At 49.9% G+C, this 20,237-nt stretch overlaps 1 protein-coding gene across 4 annotated transcripts in view; it reads left to right on the top strand.

The window, feature by feature from the left end:
• The first annotated feature begins 1,669 nt into the window (after positions 1–1,669).
• LOC137434113 (uncharacterized) overlaps positions 1,670–20,237 on the top strand; it is an 82,008-nt gene continuing 63,440 nt past the window's right edge. The window contains exons 1-2 of one of the 4 annotated variants that reach the window (XM_078785758.1): positions 1,702–2,051; positions 19,164–19,271. Coding sequence is in view for 2 of the 4 variants with exons in the window: in XM_068126795.2 (XP_067982896.1) it covers positions 1,904–2,051 (148 nt within the window). In the remaining 2 variants the exon portion in view is untranslated. Of the gene's footprint in view, positions 2,052–11,612; positions 11,853–19,159; positions 19,272–20,237 lie in introns of those variants that run through there. The other 3 variants (XM_068126796.2, XM_068126795.2, XM_078785759.1) reach the window with 3 other exon arrangements.

Here is a 20,237-nt window from a genome sequence, read left to right as displayed (position 1 = left end):
GCCGGAGGCCATTCCCCTCATTTCCACTACCACCGCCGACGTGGCACAGGCTTTCATCGCCACCTGGGTCGCCCGTTTCGGCGCACCGGCAGACATCTCTTCGGACCGCGGTCCGCAGTTCACCTCCGAGCTGTGGGGCGCGGTCGCCCGCAACCTGGGAGTCCAGCTCCACCATACCACGGCCTACCACCCCCAAGCCAATGGGTTGTGCGAGCGTTTTCACCGCTCCATGAAGGCCGCGCTCATGGCCGGCCTTCAGGACGACGGTTAGGCCGACCGGCTGCCGTGGGTCCTTTTGGGCCTCCGCACGGCCCCCAAGGAGGACCTCCAGGCGTCCACCGCCGAGCTCGACTACGCCCAGCTGCTCAGCGTCCCGGGCGAGTTCGTGCCCGACGCTACCAGTCCCTGGTCCGCAGCTCGCCAGCGCTCGGACCTCCAGGAGGCCGCCCGACGATTTGCCCCGTGCCAACGTCCCGCCACGGTGGCCCCCAGTCCTACGTCCCCCCGGCGCTTCGCACAGCGGAGTACGTCTTTGTGCGTCATGACGCACACCGGGGGCCACTCCGGCCGCCGTACGACGGGCCCTTCCGGGTCCTGCGACGGGACGACAAGTCATTCGTCATCGACTTCGGCGGCCGGGCGGACTGGATTTCAGTGGACCGCCTCAAGCCGGCGCACGTGGACGTGGACCAACCACCACGGATGGCCCTTCCTCCGCGGCGAGGCCGCCCCCCGTCCACAGTTCCCCCCGCTCGACCACCCACCACCACATCGGACCCCCCCCCCCCCCCACGACCCTCCAGGGGTCGCTTCGGCCGGGTCATCAGGACCCCCCTTAAATTGACCCTGCCGGTGCAAGTCGATTCTGGAGGGGCGTGTGTAGCGGTTACCGCTGGGTGTACACAATCGCCTTGCACCTACCAAGGACGCGGCCAGGGAGCAATCACCATGCCTGGCTCGTCCAGGCCGCCCGGACAGGCCCAGACGCGCCTCTCCCGGGCATGCCCGGACTCGCTGTTCCCGGGCTCGCCCGAGCCTCCCGGGCACGCCCGGTCTCGTCTTTCCCGGGCATGCCTGCTCTCGCCTTTCCAGGGCTCGCCCAGGATGCCCGGGCATGCCCGCTCTCGCCTTTCCAGGGCTCGCCCAGGACGCCCGGGCATGCCCGCTCTCGCCTTTCCAGGGCTCGCCCAGGACGCCCGGGCATGCCCGCTCTCGCCTTTCCAGGACTCGCCCTTGACGCCCGGGCATGCCCGGTCTCGCTTTTCCCGGGCAAACGCTCCGGCATAAATGTGTATATATATTGCTGCCCGATAAACGGGCTTTTCAGAGTACCCGAGTTTGATACGTGCAATAAAGCAACTCGGACGAATTTCCGTCTTTGGTCGCGTCAATCCTTCCGACTCGCGTTGGAGCATAGCTCCTCAACATACATATATAACCGGAAACAAGGCTTCATTCTCAGACACGGCTCGTTCTTAATCTTACTGGCACCGTACGAAACTGCGGGTTGAGACAGGTTAGAACGAGAGAAATCGTGCTGTCCGTTGTGCTGTTAATTGTAATATATATGAAGAACATAATAAGATGCATAGCCTTGATATTCCATTGTGCTGCGATGTATTGTAAATGTCTATTTATGGTGGCGGTGTAACAGCCGCGGTTTCACCGGGAGTTCTAAGCGCTAATTTTAGCAAATAACTTACACAGTTACAGTCAAACGATCGGGTTATGGAGAAAATTAGCTTTTTCCACTTCATACACCACGTAAGTTGCGAAACTGAGATAAAGAATGATTTTGTGTGATTTATTGAAAGTCGATTTGTCTGTAGGAAATGCGTCGAGGACGAGGTTTCAACGTTAAAGTACACGGCAGAGAGAGGCTTCGTCCGATTCTCCGTGTTCTATGGGACAAGTATCGACGCGGCCGGCCTGGCGTCGACGGGTAGGCGGATCGACCTCGTCGTCTGGACGTTGGGACGGCCGGCGTCAGGCGTTCATTTTTTTCCGAGCCCGCGGAACTCAACAACGGAGAAACCGGCTTCGACATGACGGTACACTACACGTTCCACCTGTACTCCGAATATTTCTTTCGTGACCCACACAATGACGCGATTGATTATTATGAATATATGTGTATATATAATAATAATTATTATTAAATTATGCTTTGGTACACCGGTGTGTTGGACACGAAGCCTGCCGGACGAGGTTAGCCTGGAAACGCACACCTGCAACTTGAAAGATTTTCATAAATAACAATAACAATTTGTTGTACCTTGTCCCATATAAATGGTCATGAAATAAGAAAACTTCAATCAAGCTTAAACACGGGGGGAGGGGGGGGGGGAGAAACAGGCACTGGGTGTGGGGATGGGGGGAGAAACAGGCACTGGGTGTGGGGAGGGGGGGAGAAACAGGCACTGGGTGTGGGGAGGGGGGGAGAAACAGGCACTGGGTGTGGGGAGGGGGGGAGAAACAGGCACTGGGTGTTGGGAGGGGGGGGAGAAACAGGCACTGGGTGTGGGGAGGGGGGGGAGAAACAGGCACTGGGTGTGGGGAGGGGGGGAGAAACAGGCACTGGGTGTGGGGAGGGGGGGAGAAACAGGCACTGGGTGTGGGGAGGGGGGGAGAAACAGGCACTGGGTGTGGGGAGGGGGGGAGAAACAGGCACTGGGTGTGGGGAGGGGGGGAGAAACAGGCACTGGGTGTGGGGAGGGGGGGAGAAACAGGCACTGGGTGTGGGGAGGGGGGGAGAAACAGGCACTGGGTGTGGGGAGGGGGGGGGGAAACAGGCACTGGGTGTGGGGAGGGGGGGGGGGAAACAGGCACTGGGTGTGGGGAGGGGGGGGGGGAAAACAGGCACTGGGTGTGGGGAGGGGGGGGAGAAACAGGCACTGGGTGTGGGGAGGGGGGGGGGAGAAACAGGCACTGGGTGTGGGGAGGGGGGGGGGAAACAGGCACTGGGTGTGGGGAGGGGGGGGGGGAAACAGGCACTGGGTGTGGGGAGGGGGGGGAAACAGGCACTGGGTGTGGGGAGGGGGGGGGGAAACAGGCACTGGGTGTGGGGAGGGGGGGGGGGGAAACAGGTACTGGGTGTGGGGAGGGGGGGGGGAACAGGCACTGGGTGTGGGGAGGGGGGGGAACAGGCACTGGGTGTGGGGAGGGGGGGGGAAACAGGTACTGGGTGTGGGGAGGGGGGGGGGGGGGAACAGGCACTGGGTGTGGGGAGGGGGGGGGAACAGGCACTGGGTGTGGGGAGGGGGGGGAAACAGGTACTGGGTGTGGGGAGGGGGGGCGAACAGGCACTGGGTGTGGGGAGGGGGGGAAGAGGCACTGGGTGTGGGGAGGGGGGGCAACAGGCACTGGGTGTGGGGAGGGGGGGGGGAAACAGGCACTGGGTGTGGGGAGGGGGGGGAGGGAAACAGGCACTGGGTGTGGGGAGGGGGGGGGGGGAAACAGGCACTGGGTGTGGGGAGGGGGGGGGGAACAGGCACTGGGTGTGGGGAGGGGGGGTGGAAACGCCAACTGCCAAGTTGAGGTAGAGGGAGACGGGCACTGGGTGTGGGGAGGGGGGGAGAAACAGGCACTGGGTGTGGGGAGGGGGGGGAGAAACAGGCACTGGGTGTGGGGAGGGGGGGGAGAAACAGGCACTGGGTGTGGGGAGGGGGGGGGAAACAGGCACTGGGTGTGGGGAGGGGGGGGAAACAGGCACTGGGTGTGGGGAGGGGGGGGGAAACAGGCACTGGGTGTGGGGAGGGGGAGGGAAACAGGCACTGGGTGTGGGGAGGGGGGGGGAAACGGGTACTGGGTGTGGGGAGGGGGGGGAACAGGCACTGGGTGTGGGGAGGGGGGGGGGGAACAGGCACTGGGTGTGGGGAGGGGGGGGAACAGGCACTGGGTGTGGGGAGGGGGGGGGAACAGGCACTGGGTGTGGGGAGGGGGGGGAAACAGGTACTGGGTGTGGGGAGGGGGGGAACAGGCACTGGGTGTGGGGAGGGGGGGGAACAGGCCCTGGGTGTGGGGAGGGGGGGGAACAGGCACTGGGTGTGGGGAGGGGGGGGAAGAGGCACTGGGTGTGGGGAGGGGGGGGGGAAACAGGCACTGGGTGTGGGGAGGGGGGGGAAACAGGCACTGGGTGTGGGGAGTGGGGGGGAAACAGGCACTGGGTGTGGGGAGGGGGGGAGGCAAACAGGCACTGGGTGTGGGGAGGGGGGGGGGAAACAGGCACTGGGTGTGGGGAGGGGGGGGGGAAACAGGCACTGGGTGTGGGGAGGGGGGGGAACAGGCACTGGGTGTGGGGAGGGGGGGGTGGAAACGCCAACTGCCAAGTTGAGGTAGAGGGAGACGGGCACTGGGTGTGGGGAGGGGGGTGGGGGGGTGGAAACGCCAACTGCCGAGTTGAAGGTTGAGGTAGAGGGAGACAGGCACTGGGTGTGGGGCGGAATGTGGGGAAGGAGAGGATTCATGGGGTGGACAATATGGATACAGAACCAAACTGGAACTGCACTCAGTCGAGAGCATACCTCCACCTGGTTGGCCATATCTCTCATTGGTGAAGATCACTTAAAAAGTTCTACTAGCTGGATCCGAATCCGGATCTTCACCAAAATTTAATCGATTCGTCCTTGTCACACACACAACGTCTCCACCAGGTTTCGTCCAAATCCGTCCACAACTTTTTGAGTTATCCTGCTATATATCGTTTTTGGCCCCATCTCCCAATGGTGAAGAATCACTTAAAAAATTCTAGTAGCCGGATCCGAATCCGGATCTTTACCAAAATCTAATTATTTCGTCCTTGTCACATACGCTACAACTCTGCCAAATTTCGTCCGAATCTGCCCACAATTTTTTGAGATATTTTGTTCACAGACAAACCGACAGGGGTGAAAACATAACCTCCATCCACCTTTGGAGACAGAGGTAAAAACTCAGGAGGGACAACTAGAAATTTGGAAGGAGGAGGGGTTGGGGTTAACGATAGTTATCGATCATTGTTTTGGATTGGGGATGATCTGATATGGTGTTGAACAGCTGTCTTGAAGAGGTCGAGGGAAGAATGAGATTGAAGAGGATGTGGAAGTCTGGTGGGAAAACAGAGGAACAAATGAGTGGAGGTGAACAGTGATCCTGGATATATGTGGTTTTACCAGAAGGGGGATGAGGATGGACCGTGTGAGCCCGGCAGAAACCTGAGGGGGACAAAGCACGGAAAGAGTAGGGGGTGCAAGACCACAAAGGAGGTGGTAGAAGACAGAGAGACCACTGACCTGTCTGCATTGGCGAAGTGATAGGCCCGAAGACTCCGCTTTCATCAATTTTAAATGCCTTTGTTTCCAAGTTGTCAAGCTGAAGAAGATGCAAGGCATGGCAGCCAGACAAGGGGGAGAGCAGTCGTCAAACTCCATCACGCTGTGGATGAAAGCCTTGTAAGTGGATAGGAGTTCAGGTGTACCAAGGTCGGACTTTGTACGATGGAGAATGCCCAGTTAGTGGCTGGCTTTGGGGGCCAACCTTGAAATGTGGGTTGTCCTAAAAAGATTGTGGCTGATAGTGAGAAACAGGAGTTTGAGGAACTTAACTTACTCAAGAGGGTTGTTAAGAAAGTAGATGGGAGGGTTTGGCAGACGGTCCTTTCTGAGAGTGATAGTGAGAGTGTGAGATGTGTCAGGATTGAAAGACATGTTCCGAGTGTTTGACCACCTTTTGATTTTGTCAAGGTCTGAAGAGAGGGAAGAGGCTGCAGCCTGCCTGTCTGAAGGATGAGGCATGTCACGGCAGAGGGTGGAGTCATCAACAAATAGATAAAAGGGATTTTCCAGGGAGTCAGTGAGATCATTGATAATGGTCAGGATTAGGATTTAGCCCAGACCAATGCTTTGGGGACATTCAAGCCTTTTTTTGCGTGATTGAGTTGACTTGTACATGATTGTTGTTGTTGTTGTTGTTGTTGTTGTTGTGTTGCCTGTCAGTTGTGATTGAACAGACCAGTGGCACAGAGATAGCCGATCAATCTTACAGGAGCGACCCATAGATCCCTCACATCGAAGATGTTGTGTTCTTGCCTATATGACGCCACGACCGCGCAGTCTTCCATGATATTGTTGCGGATATGGCATTTGGCCTCAATATCCGCTTGTAAATACTCCCCTATTTCCCCAATACTCCCCAACTATCCCCAATCCCCCATTCCCTAGTCCCATTGCCTGTAAATAACACTCTGTAGAACCGACCTTCCCCTTTTTCCCCCATTAAATGTCGTGCCAAGGTTCACCGCATCTCACGTAGACAACTATAGGACATCTTGCTAGTTATTCTTAGTCTATGTCAGTTAAGGACTCGTTTCCATTAATTCTGACTCTTCGTTGCACCAGAATGTGATTGTATGGCACCAGTAGTGAGTTTAGGACCTCCCCTTACCTCCTCCCATCTTCCCCATGAAACAACAACAACAACTACAACAACAACAACTACAACAACTACAACAACAACAACTACAACAACAACTACAACTACAACAACAGAGGAGATGGGGGCGGCGCGGCGCGGGGGGAGTGTGCGTCCTCACACCGGCTCGGTTAGCCGCCATGACCATGCGCTCCGACGGGGTTACCACGAAGGGGCTCCCTGTCAGCCCCTCGTCAAGGGCGGAGCCGGTAACCCCCCCCCCCCCCCGCACGCACCCAATGAGAAGCAACGGGCCGATTCCATCTGGGGCGGAGCTAACGAGCCGAGGGCGTGTCACTCTCCGCCGGATATACGCGGCGACTTGCCGGACGTGACGTGAGATGCGCCCCCAGCTTGAAGAAGAGCCAGTCACCACCTCCGAGCGCTGAGTGAGACCTACTGCATCTCTGGACCGGACCGGGTCGATTCTGTCCTTGAGCCAAGAGTGCACCTTGAGCCATCGACTACCCGCTTTCCTTGCCATCAATCCCCGTGTGAGTCAGTTTTGTCCCGTTTATCTGTCGTCTGTCGGGGCTAATATAAGAGTGTGTCTAAGTGCCTACCTTTCTATGCTGTCCCTCTTGTCGTTGTAATCTGACCTTCCGCCCTAATATAACCTCCTCCGGAGGTCTTGAGAACTGAACCCTTGGTGTCGTGTCATTTGAATCCCAGCCGTTGTGTCCTTTTCCTTCATTGACCTAGCGTAGCGCGACTTCGTCAACGTTCGAGTATAATCGGGTAACTTGTGCGGACACGGCGGCCATTCCGCTCGGCCCACCATAACATCAAAGTCGTGTCTGTAACAATTGGTGTCAGGAGTGTCAGATTCGGACCTGGGACTAAATTTATTAGGCCCAAATTTTGGAACACCAATTGTACCACTAGGGTAACAATTGGTGTTGGGAGGTAGAATTCGATCCGGAGCGCGTTTCCCGCACTCGAAATTATAACGGCGAAATTTGAATTTGTTTTATGAAAATAAAAACCCGAATTTTGAAAGTCGCGCTATGGCGGATCAAGACAGCTGGGGTCCGGTAGGGGAGAGTGAGGCAGGGTCGGTCCAGGACCAAATTGAGGGACGTGAGGAGAGCGAAGCAGTGAGGGCGGCAGGGTCGCAAAATAGCGTTGTCGCGCACGAGGTGGCCACGGCGTCCACGCCCGCGACCCTAGCAGTGACGCTGGTGGATTCGAACCTTTTTTTCCTGCAAATGAGGGCCCTTATAGACCAAATTGGAGGTTTGAGAAACCAAATGGATGCTCAGAGTGAGCGATTGGAGGGCCAATTGGGGGTAATGGGAAACGAAATGGGGGTAATGAGGGACGAAGCGAGGGGTACCGGTGAGGGGTTAGACAACGGGATAAAAGAGGTGAAAAATGGGTTAATGGGGGTAGAAAACAGAATGGCCGCTCAAGAGAATCAAATGGAAGGGATGCAGAAGGGGTTAGAGGGGTTAGAAAACAGGATGGAAGGCAAATTGAGGGACATGAGGGACCAAGCAGAAAGGGAAGTTAAACAAATGGGGCAGCAGATAGAGGGGGTTAGAATGGGGGTAGAAACCAAACTGGATGCTCACAGGGAGGAAATGGAGCAGATGAGGGTGGCATCTGGGCAGGAGATGCAAGTGATGGGAGAGGAGATCAGAAGAGGAGTGAGTGAGGAGGTCGGAGGAGTGCGCGAGGAGGTGAGGCACTGTAAGGAGCACATGGAGAAGGGGGTGAGAAAGGGGACTGTAAAGTTACAAGGGGGCATAGAGGACCTGACGCAGAAGGTGGAGCAGCTGACGGTGGGACAGACGGAGTTAGTGGAGCAGGTTCAAAGGAACACTGCGGTATTAGGAGGTTTAAAAGCGACACAGAAAGAACTAAAAGATGACTTGGTAGCGACGAAGAGGGAATGTCAGATGGTACGTGAGGGACTGACAACGAGGTTGGACGAGGTGATAGAGGTAATGGAGACGAAGGACCGGCAGGTGAGGACGCACATGGAAACGGTCAAGGTAGCCTTGGAGGACGAGCTTGAGGAGACGTACCGGGAAATAAAAGAGGTGAAGCAGAAATTAGAAGAAGTGGAAGAAGGGGTGAGCGAAATTAAGAAGCGACGGAGAGGGGATAAGAAAGAGATAAAAGAGGAGATAAAAGAATTGGTCCAAAGTCTGTGTTTGGATCGTGATGATGTGCTCATTAACCGGATGAGGGATTTGCAGGTGATGGAGGAGAAGCGAAGAGAAAGAGGACCCGGTGTAAGTGGTGACCCATATGGTCGTGCGTATGATGCGCCAGGTGATTTAAGAAGCTTGGGGGTCGAGATGGACCCGGGTGTTCGTGAGAGGCCGTTGGTGAAGTGTGCGACAGGTCTGGTGTGCGAAAGAGGAGGTGTGCGAGAAAGTCCGACTCTGGGGTGTGTGAGGAAAAAGTGCGTGCCAAGGAGTAGTGAGGGTGCTGGCGAGAGTGAGTGAGTCGGTCGTAGCGCGTGTGCGAGGGAGCACATGGAAGCGCGGTGTGGTAAGTGTTACAGAGGGTGTGACGGGAGAGTGTGCGCAGGAGTGTGTGCGAGAAAGGTGTGTGACAGACAGGTGCATGGGGAAAGAGTGCGCTGTCAAAGGCAAGGAAGAATGCACACCTGTGGTGAGTGTTACAGAGGGTGTAACGGGAGAGTGTGCGCGAGAAAGGTGTGTGACGGACAGGTGCATGAGGAAAGAGTGCGCTGTCAAGAATGGAGGTGAGAGGAGTGAGAGTGACAAGGAGCGTGAGTGGGTTGTGACAGGTGAGAAAGGATGCACACCTGGAATGGTAGAGCGTGAGTGGGAATGCACGCTGGAATTGGTAGTGAGGCACGTGGTTGGGTGTGCGAATGAGAGCACACCTGTGATTGTCACAGAGGAGGTGACAGAGGAGGGGGCGCGAAGAGGTGTGTTGGTGAGGTGTGCGACCAACGAATGTGTGCCAAAGTGTTCGGTGGTCAGGTGTGTGACCAAGGCTGTGAGTGGAATGAGGGTACCTGGGTGTGTAAGGAAAGGTACGAGGAGCATGGGAACGGCTGGATGTGTGAGCAAGGAACGGGCTGCGGGGTGTAAGCGTCCAGGTGAAGCATCGACGGTAACCGGTTTAGAGGTTAGAGCGACTTTTAGCCGAATCGGGCCCTCGGTGCGTGCTGGGCCTCGCTTTGAACGGCCGCGTCCGTGCTCCACTAGGCGGAGCGGGCAGCCCGATAGAAAGGGTCGTCATGGCGACCACTTTTTGTTGAGGCATTCCGGCAGGTCGAGATCGAGCCATGGGATGGCTCCACGCCGAGGTGGTGCTTGGGATCTCGGCCCGGGTAAGCCCCCGTCCCTGCACCGAGTGCCGGACGCACCCAGCCGCTGGCACAGGACAACCCGCATTCATGGCTTGGCTTTACGAAGCCGGGCTTTGGACAGGAATTGGCGCACCGAGAGGCATTAGTGAGGAGACTGGGTGATGAGGTTAGTGTTTTGGACCCAAAATTAGAGAAAAACAAAATTTGATGATTGGCAAAGGATTGGCAGTAATGATTGGCAGATGATGGGCAGTGATTGGCAAATTTTTGATTTGTTGAAATTTCATGTGCAAAATTGGTCGTGAGTGATGGGCCCGGTGGGTAAGGGTGGCATCCCTGCCACCCTTCCCATGGTGGGGGCAAAGGAGCTATAGCTTATGGGGTGTATGGCAGTGAAAACTAGCCCGGGTGGGTTAGGTTATATTGATAGGGCCCTAGAAGATGACATTAGGTAACGTTAAGTTTAGTTAGTGACTGATACCTGTAGTGGGGACGCAGGTAGTTTAGTGTAGATGATAATGACGAGGGAGCGCAATAGTTTAAAGGGACGACTGGGAAGCGCAAGTTTCAGAAGGGAGTAGTAGCTGAGATGATGCCGTGTGTGTGAGAATTGAACAGGTGTGATTGCACAGGTGTGCAACTGAACAGGTGTGATTGCACAGGTGTGCAACTGGACAAGTGTGTGGAGCAGTGTGTGAGTAATGAGTGTTGTGGATCAGCGCGAATGCGCTTGGGGAGAGAAGGGTGCAGGTGGCACCAGGTGTGAGAGCACAGGTGTGCAAGTACAGGTGTGTGGAGAGAGTTGGAGTAAGTGGTACGGAGTGGTGTGCCTGGTGCGAAGGTGTGAATGGGGGAAGAGTGGACCCCCATCACGGATACCCGGGGCGGGTAGTGTAAGTGTTAGGTAGAGGGTACAGGTAAATTGTGGTTGGATATTGGCATCTGTGGTGCGGGTGACAGAATGGTATTGTGGATGGGGCCTGAGGATCCGGAGGACGGACCCGGGTAGCCCAGTGCCAGAGAGGGCACCGAGTGGGGAGAGCGCCAAAGGGCCTTCCCCAGGTAGTTAGGTTAGGGTGAGGAGCAGGTAAGCTCGGAGGCAACTGCAGTGGTGGAGGTGTGCAGGTGGGTAGACCCACTGGGAGAGGTACACGCCACAGCCCAGAAATTGTGCGAGGGCACCGGGAGATGAATCGGGGGAGTGAGACCCCAAATTGAAAAGCACCACAGTTTGGCCAATGGGAATTGGTTTTTAGAACCCATAGTGTAAGAGGGCCAATGGTTTGGCTGGAGAAAGACCCCGGGTAGTGTAAAGTTGTTAAAGTCATTTAGGAAATAGTTAGGATTGATGAACCTGTCGCACCATACGCAGCCACTTACCTGAGGTGATGATGATGACTCCACACCTGTGTTTTCTTTGTTTTGTGAAGGAAGGAGGATTGCTGTTGGATTGGTGAGACGCATCACGACGTGGATGAGACATTGGGGTGATTCCATCTCTCCCTCCTTAGGAGGGACTGATGATGAATTGGTAATGGCAAATTTTGATGTTCAGTTGGAGATGGCAAATTTTGATGAGAGTTGAAAATGGCAAATTTGATTGGTTAGGAGGGAGAGAAGACGAATTTGGTATATGGGAGGAACGGGGAAGACAGTAGGGATGTTTGTTGATTTGTAAAGTAGATGTTTATGGGTAGTGTTGTGTTGTGTGGATACAGTAAGGGGTAAGGGAGGGGCCATGTAGGTTACCTGGTGGGGGGGGGGGGGGGGGGGGGCGTACGGTAGGAACGTACCTGTCTCACCTGGTTCCCATGTGCCCCCAGTGTGCATTACCTTGCATTGCGTGCACTTTTGCGCCCTTACCACTTTACTCACTTGTCTGCTTCTTTTGTCTCCCACCTCCGAGGATCTGGCTTTGGGGTAGAGAGAGAGGAGAGAGAGGTGCTGGCTACGCAGTTGTGGGCCTGCACTTTCGCTGCTTGCTGCCTGGATCGATACACCATATGGACCGCAATTTTGGTGGCCACCCACAATGGACCGCAGTTCGTTTGCGGCCAAGCACCACCCGTTGATGGACCTATGGGTCAACGTGGCACCTATGCCATACAAGGTGAACCACTAATAGTTGGCCCCCTGACGGCCACAAATAAGAAATGGACGCGGTTGGCGCCTTTCTTTATTTTTTTTGAAAGAGGCAAGACCACCAAGTGCACCACACGAAGGCAAGACCAGCGGCAGAACATCGGCCGGCTGCGACACCACCGGTGATTTATAAACACTTTATTGGTGCACCGGATGGTGCTGACTGTGTTATGGGGTGGTGCTTTTGATGCTTGGATGGGGTGCTCTGCACATTATTAAAGGCCGTAAGGCCACAGAGCACTCGTGGGTTGGTGTATCGATGCTGGCATGCGTGCTCTCTCTATGCATAACATCTGCATGTGTTCCTCCAAAAACAGGTCCTGGATCGTAGTGTAAATATCAGCGTAGTCTTGTAAATAATGCTCCCTACCGGCTGTATGTTTAGTTTGCGAATTCTTTCCGGATTCGGTTATCCTGTGGGTGTGTTTCTGTGAGGAGAAGGGTGCAACGTCGCAGGGGGACATATTTACTCATTTGTGAACATCTGTAAAACTGTCGCACTCAGGGTAGAGTTAATAGTAGAGGGAACTACATCTGAGTGCCACACTAAAATAGGTAAAAATTTATCGGGTCGGGACGCCCCGAGGGTAGAGAAGGGTGCAATGTTGCGGATATGGCATTTGGCCTCAATATCCGCTTGTAAATACTCCCCTATTTCCCCAATACTCCCCAACTATCCCCAATCCCCCATTCCCTAGTCCCATTGCCTGTAAATAACACTCTGTAGAACCGACCTTCCCCTTTTTCCCCCATTAAATGTCGTGCCCAGGTTCACCGCATCTCACGTAGACAACTATAGGACATCTTGCTAGTTATTCTTAGTCTATGTCAGTTAAGGACTCGTTTCCATTAATTCTGACTCTTCGTTGCACCAGAATGTGATTGTATGGCACCAGTAGTGAGTTTAGGACCTCCCCTTACCTCCTCCCATCTTCCCCATGAAACAACAACAACAACTACAACAACAACTACAACAACAACTACAACTACAACTACAACAACAGAGGAGATGGGGGCGGCGCGGCGCGGGGGGAGTGTGCGTCCTCACACCGGCTCGGTTAGCCGCCATGACCATGCGCTCCGACGGGGTTACCACGAAGGGGCTCCCTGTCAGCCCCTCGTCAAGGGCGGAGCCGGTAACCCCCCCCGCACGCACCCAATGAGAAGCAACGGGCCGATTCCATCTGGGGCGGAGCTAACGAGCCGAGGGCGTGTCACTCCCCGCCGGATATACGCGGCGACTTGCCGGACGTGACGTGAGATGCGCCCCCAGCTTGAAGAAGAGCCAGTCACCACCTCCGAGCGCTGAGTGAGACCTACTGCATCTCTGGACCGGACCGGGTCGATTCTGTCCTTGAGCCAAGAGTGCACCTTGAGCCATCGACTACCCGCTTTCCTTGCCATCAATCCCCGTGTGAGTCAGTTTTGTCCCGTTTATCTGTCGTCTGTCGGGGCTAATATAAGAGTGTGTCTAAGTGCCTACCTTTCTATGCTGTCCCTCTTGTCGTTGTAATCTGACCTTCCGCCCTAATATAACCTCCTCCGGAGGTCTTGAGAACTGAACCCTTGGTGTCGTGTCATTTGAATCCCAGCCGTTGTGTCCTTTTCCTTCATTGACCTAGCGTAGCGCGACTTCGTCAACGTTCGAGTATAATCGGGTAACTTGTGCGGACACGGCGGCCATTCCGCTCGGCCCACCATAACATCAAAGTCGTGTCTGTAACAATATGTTTTATTGTGTGTGGAGCGGCCTGGCATTGGTTGCAGGTGTTGTCGAGTCTATGGTTGCAGTGTAAAAATTGTGGGTGGTGTCCACAGCGAAGGCGTGAATGCTGATCAGACCAGGGAGTAGTGTCTCTGTGTCATCGATGGGTGGGAGTTTTGTGCTTAAGATACTATTTAGGCCCAGGTTGTTTATTGCGTTTATGGTGATGTGGGTCTGGATGTTTTTTTTGTTTTTTTTTTAGTTTCCGTTGTTTGGTGGGGGGTGTGTTAAGAAGGATGTCACTGTAGTGTTTTTGTGGTGTAGTTTTAATGTATATAGGGGCCTGTGAGTGGTTGTACATGAAGTGACATGGGTAATTAGGTTTGGCATTTGCCGTTACAAGGAACTGTACACCTCTCGTGTCGAAGTGGTCTTTGATTTTTAGCATTTTTATGCGTCTGCCCCCGAAGGTGGCCGGATGCATTATGTTTTCGGGTTGTCCGTCCGTACGGGCTAAACCTCGTTTTTCTCAGCAACCACATGTCCGATTGAGACAAAACTTTCAGGGTAGGAGTGACACCCATGCAGAATGTTTTATGATAAGTGTGACGTCATAGGCCACGTGGTATGGCAGCCATCTTGGATTAAACGCAAGTAATTAAAAAAATTATTTCTCCGAAACCGCTGAATGGATTTTTTTTTTTGAAACTTGGCACATTGTCAAGTACTCCCAATGGCGAACAAAAGCATGATAATGATGACATCATAGGTAAAGTGGTATACCAGCCAAAAATGTTTTAATTGAATTCCTTATACTAAAAATCAGGAATTGCATGTGCATGATCTGACCATTTGTATTGAAATATTACATTTATGACATCATAGGTCACATGGTTTGGCAGCCATATTGGATTTAACCTAAAACCTTTTAAAAACATCTCCCAAACCACCAAATCGATTAACTCGAAACTTTACGTGTGTCATTGACTAGGCATGGCGATTAAAAGTTTATCACAAAAATATCATAGGTCACATGGTGTGGCAGCCATATTGGATTGAAGGAAAATATTAAATAATTATTTCTCTGAAACCGCTTACCCTCTCGATGCTAAATTTTACTAATATCATCTAACACCATTGTTTCATATAGTTTGAAAATGATGATGTTGTAGGTCACGTGGTGTGGCAGCCATATTAGCTTGAAAGCTGATATTTAAAAAAAATCCCTTCTCTGAAACCGTTTGACCGATTGATGTGAAACCTGTCATGACTAGTGAAAATGTGATACTTGAAAACAGTTGAAAGGATTAAAATCAAACTTGTTTATTTTTAGGACAGTGAACGATGGCATCTACCGGTTGTGGGACTATGCGGAGGTGTATTGGCGATGGTCACATTGCTCTAGTTACTTCTGTGTAGGTGCTCGATGGGTGTTGTTGATGTGCTACCTGTGATGATGTGAAAGGCTTTGTTTTGTATGGTCTGTAGGGTGTTGAGGTGTGTGTTTTATAGGCTGGAGGCCCAAGATGAACTGGCATAGTTGATGACTGATCTAATGTATGCTTTGTATGTTAGTGATGTTGTTTTTGTGGTGCCCGAAGTTGGTGCCTGTGACTGCTCTCGTGGATTTTTAGACAGTATGTAATAGATCAATCAAGAATTCAATGTCCAAAAACTTTTGTCAGAAGAAGAATCACAAATTTTAATTCCCGAGGAGGATATCACTTTTGTTTACAAGGAAATACACAGCAAGAAACATTAAACCCTCATCAAACCAAGAAGAACGTACTGTAAAGCACGAAAAGCACACTGCCAGATACACAACAAAATCCTAAGTCAAAGTCCTGGTACAGGAGAGATGTACAAAGGAAATGTCACACCAAAACACCAGCATGCATAGTATACAGTCAACATACAGTATAGACAAACCAAGTGAAAAATCCTAAGTGAGAATCAACATACAGAATCGACAAACCAAGTGAAAATCCGAAGTGAAAATCAACATACAGAATCGACAAACCAAGTGAAAATCCTAACATTTGAAGTTAGTCATAACTTTTATACTGGCTGAAAGTGTGAGGAGAAAGTGGAGAGGGAGGAGCAAATATGGGATTGGTCGCATGAAGAAAAGGGGAGGAGAGCAGTAGGATTGGTTGAGCAAAGTGTAGGTGGGAGGGATGAGGGAAGTGGGGATTGGTCTTTGGTCATTGGTCATTAATGAAATATTGGGGTGGGTGGGAGCAAAGATCGAGGGATACAATGTGATTGGTCGAGTGAATGCTGGGATGGGTGGACTCCCCGCCGAGTAAGCTTAGGGAGCAGGTCTGCATTTCAAATCTTTTAATGAGGCACATCTGTTTTCATTGTCTTCCATCAGGCCTTGCGGATAATTTTTTAAAAGGTCATTCATTAACTATCTACAAATTCGACACTAGAAGGACAAAGATTACTTACTTTATACTATGTAACTACAAAAAAACTTTATATATTTACTTATTAAACTTTTAAATATTATCTTAGAAACAAGTATATCAATTCATCTTTGTCAACTGCAAAACTCATCTTTAACATTGTTCGTGTTTTTTTTACAGGACCTGAGTTTAAAGCTCAGAAGTTCAATTGTTACATGCGGCAAACTGCAACTAATTTTTCATAAGTCAAAAGATCATTATAACATTACATTACAAAACCTATGTATATATTGTGCATGTAAGAAAAGGTATATACCGTTACAAAATATTTTTACTGAGAAAATCTTGGGTCAGAATGCCGGCGATAGCTATCTTACCAAACTGCATGCACGTGGTAGATATTTGGGATAAGCTTTTAGGATTTTTCCGACACCTTCTTAAATGCAGACTAACTTTGATCAAAACCCTAATAAACTATAAGCTTTATTTGATTCAGTGTTTAATTATTGTTCTTTTGAAAGATTTACTGAGAACCTCTTGGTTTTTAACTCAGAATGCCAGAGATAGCCACCCAGGCAGAGAAAACTTGCATGCAACTGTATGAATCATCGGTATCTATCTCCGAACCGTTGCTCAGTTTTTGTTTTTTTTGTAAAACCCAAGACTGCATACAATTTTTATAGTTCCATACACAATTTTCTCAAAACCTAGTTTATAACATCACCTTGTAGATGAATCACAAGTGGGAAGAAAGAAAGGTACGCGTGAATTACCATCCCCCAGAAGTCACGTAGGCAAAAGTGGGAGGGGACACACCTTGCCCAAATAATTTACAAATATTTGCATCTCATTTTTTTTTAAACAATGGTAGCTTCAGACCTCGTACTGAGTCGATTATTGTTTGCCAAGCGCATGGCAGATAAGCATTAGTTTTAAACAATGGAAAATGGTCAACAAGCTTCTCTGGATCAGACGTCGTGGCGCCATGTGTTAGCCGTATTATTCACCAAAAAAGCCTAATTTTTCTCGACAATTTGCTCATAGAACTCAGTATAAAACATTTTATATATCTATATTTGAGTGTATTAAAACATAACGCAATGAGATTTTCTGAATCATTACTCGACACTGTACAGAATCATTTATCATTTGGGAAGACTCAATCCAACATTACACTATTTTCAAAAACATCCTATCTGTAATTATATTACCCTTAGTCATAAAATGATTTTACCATGACAAGATGTGGTCTACCATTGCCTCTACTAAGAATTTACTTTCTCGAGCAAACAAATTTGGTCAGAGTGCCAGAAATAATTTATCTACTTGAGAAATCACAAAAATTTAGTCGCGAGGTGTGCAGGCCCCAAACACGATTTTGACAGGTTGTGGCTCATATAAATCACTTGATAAATTTTACACTTCCACAGTGCCCTAAGTGTGTTCAGCCTGGGTGAGTTTTTTTTAATGTTTGTGATATGATCTGAGAATGACAAGGGTATGTTAAAAGTGATGCCGAGTATTTTTGTTTGGTGTGTGTGGAATAGGAATGTTGTTCAGTATGATGTGTGGTGCAGCGCTATGTTCCTTGGTGTAATTTGTTAGAAGAGTGACTGTTGATTTTGAGGTGGCTACTTTTAGTCTGTTGATGGTGAGCCAGGTTTATAGGGTGCTGAAGAAGGGTTGAAGTTGTGTTGTCGTGGTGTTGATGTTGCTATGAGTAGAGGTGATGGTTATTTCATCCGCATATGAGGCTAATTGTACATTCTCAGGTGGTTGTGTAATGTCGTGCATGAACAGATTAAAGAGTGTGGGGGAGAGGACTGAGCCTTGAGGGACATTACATGATGTACATGATGGTTTTCAGAATTCTAGTCACACAGGTCAAGTTGTTGCGTCTTGGGTTTTATGTCCTTCATTGGACCAGTCTGTGCCTGTGAATGTTTGACCATGATGCTTCTTCGTTTTTGTGCTGCATACAATTACAAATGTGGCTTCTCAAAAACCCATCTCGTGTGATGGCCTCAAATTGCTGTGCGTATGGTGACAATTATCCTATTTTTCTGAATGTATTGTCGGGGATATTTTCCCTACAGTAGTATGTAATATATGAACCAAGAAATTCAATGTCCATCAACTTGTCAGAAGAGTCACAAATTTAATTCCCGAGGAGGATAACACTTTCTGTAAACAAAGAAATAACAACAAGAAAACAATAACCTTTATCAATCCATATTACAATTCACAAATTACATTTCAAGATTCACAGAAGGTCCCAAGTAAAGGGATGCACAATGAAATGCCACACCAAACACCAGCATGCATAGAGTACAGTTAACATACAGTGCAAACATACAGAATCATAAGGATACAGTAGCATGCATAGAATACAGTTAACATACAGTATGAACGTACAGAATCCTAAGTACAGCAAACCAACATCTTACACACCCAGTGATAATCCTGGTTATTTGGTCATTCATTCTGATTTTTAAAACATTTCAAGTGGGAGGAGCAAGAGGAGGGGGGAGGAGTGAAGAGAGGGGAGGAGAACAGTAGGATTGGTTGGGCAAAGTTTGGGTGGGAGGGGACAAGTGGAGGGGGGAGGAGCGAAGATAGGGGAGGAGAGCAATAGGATTGGTTGGGCAAAGTTTTGGTGGGAGGGAGTCGGCGTCGAGGATGAGGTTGCCTCCCGCTGAGAGTAGGTTTGCATCCCAAATTCTTTCTGCTTTTCCATTGTCTCCTGCAAAACACCTGGAGCCCTGTCTCTCTAATCCCTTCAAAAACATCTGAAGGTCATTCTCAGTGAAATGGATATGTCTTTTACTCATTTTTTAAAAGATCACTTACTTTATTTCAAAGCACATTTTTTTAAACAATATTATCCTTAGTCACAACCAAATAATTACAGCACCTCCATTATTAAAACTATACCAAATGATTTACCATTCTGTGGGTTTATCTGTAATTCATTTATTGTTTGATGCAAGGGTGAGTATACAATGTTGCAAATTAACACACTAGTAACATGAGTTTTAATAAGTCATGTTCAGACTTGCAATTAAATAAGAAAAGTCCTTATTTAATAAATAGGTATTTACTTCACAATTTGCCGTACTAAAAACCCATCTAAAAACTCAGAAGTTCAATTTGTTGCAGACAGATCGTTCTTGTTGAGAGATTTTCCTGAGAACGCTGGCAATTAAAGAAAAGTGTCCGCTGACTCTGTTTCTACAACGGTCAGCGCAGGGAGGATTATTTCAGCGCAGAGGTGATTATGTTCCTCCATTGTTTCAACTCTACAATAATTACCAAGTATCTTGCATTTACTTATCAATACAATGTTTACCTTCGACTTCATAATGAGTCGATTATTCACTAGTTTCATAAGCACAAAGGGATTTGTGAAGCAATTCAGTGGATGCTAATTACTCCAGGCAGCTGGTCAGACATGGTGTTTATCAGCTACTAGTTTTGCCATTATTTAATTAATTTACTAAGAAGACAATATCTCTTCTCCAACTTACTTCCAACATCACATTATTTTCCAAAAAAACATCCCATCTGTATTACATATTCAGTTAGAAAAATGATTTTGCCATGGCAATATGCGATCTGCCATTGCCTTACACTAGAGGAGTTTTACTTTTTCTCGAGCAAATGATTCTGGGCAGTGTCGGAGATAACATGCCAACTGTAGGAAATCCCAAATAGACATGGGAAGAAATAAAAAAAACACCTGCAGACTAGGAATGCAGGGTTGAGACTCATAAAAGTTGCTTGCTTTATAAATGTACACTTCCACAGTATCCATGTGTTTGTTATTGTTTGAGGTTGCTTTGCTTTGTTTGTTCTCTATCTTACCTGTCCTGCTTTAGAGATAGACCTGGGGTCAATTCATGTTATAATCACAATTGTTTTTGAACATATAATTCATTATTGTACAAGGGTCAGGACCAAAGTAATCGCTCTTCTTTTTCCAATTCGTAACCAAAGCGTCATAGGAAAGATATGTGTGTCACAATGAAAGGTTTATATCTCCTGTCCATTTTAAGTTGAGGGACCCTGTGATCAGCCACATTCAGCCACATCAGTGTGATCAGCCACATCCGCCACACCACACTTTCAAATAGCTACCACACTAGATATGCGTACGAAGCAGAGAACAGTTATTGAATTTCTTACTGCGGAAGAGGTTCCTCCCAGTGTATGTTCATAGGCATTTAAAGAACGTGTA

The sequence above is a fragment of the Myxine glutinosa genome, chromosome 10, assembly GCF_964187855.1.
Source record: "Myxine glutinosa chromosome 10, kmMyxGlut1.1, whole genome shotgun sequence".
Classification (NCBI taxonomy): Eukaryota; Metazoa; Chordata; class Myxini; order Myxiniformes; family Myxinidae; genus Myxine; species Myxine glutinosa.
This window is presented reverse-complemented; position numbering and strand designations above follow the sequence as displayed.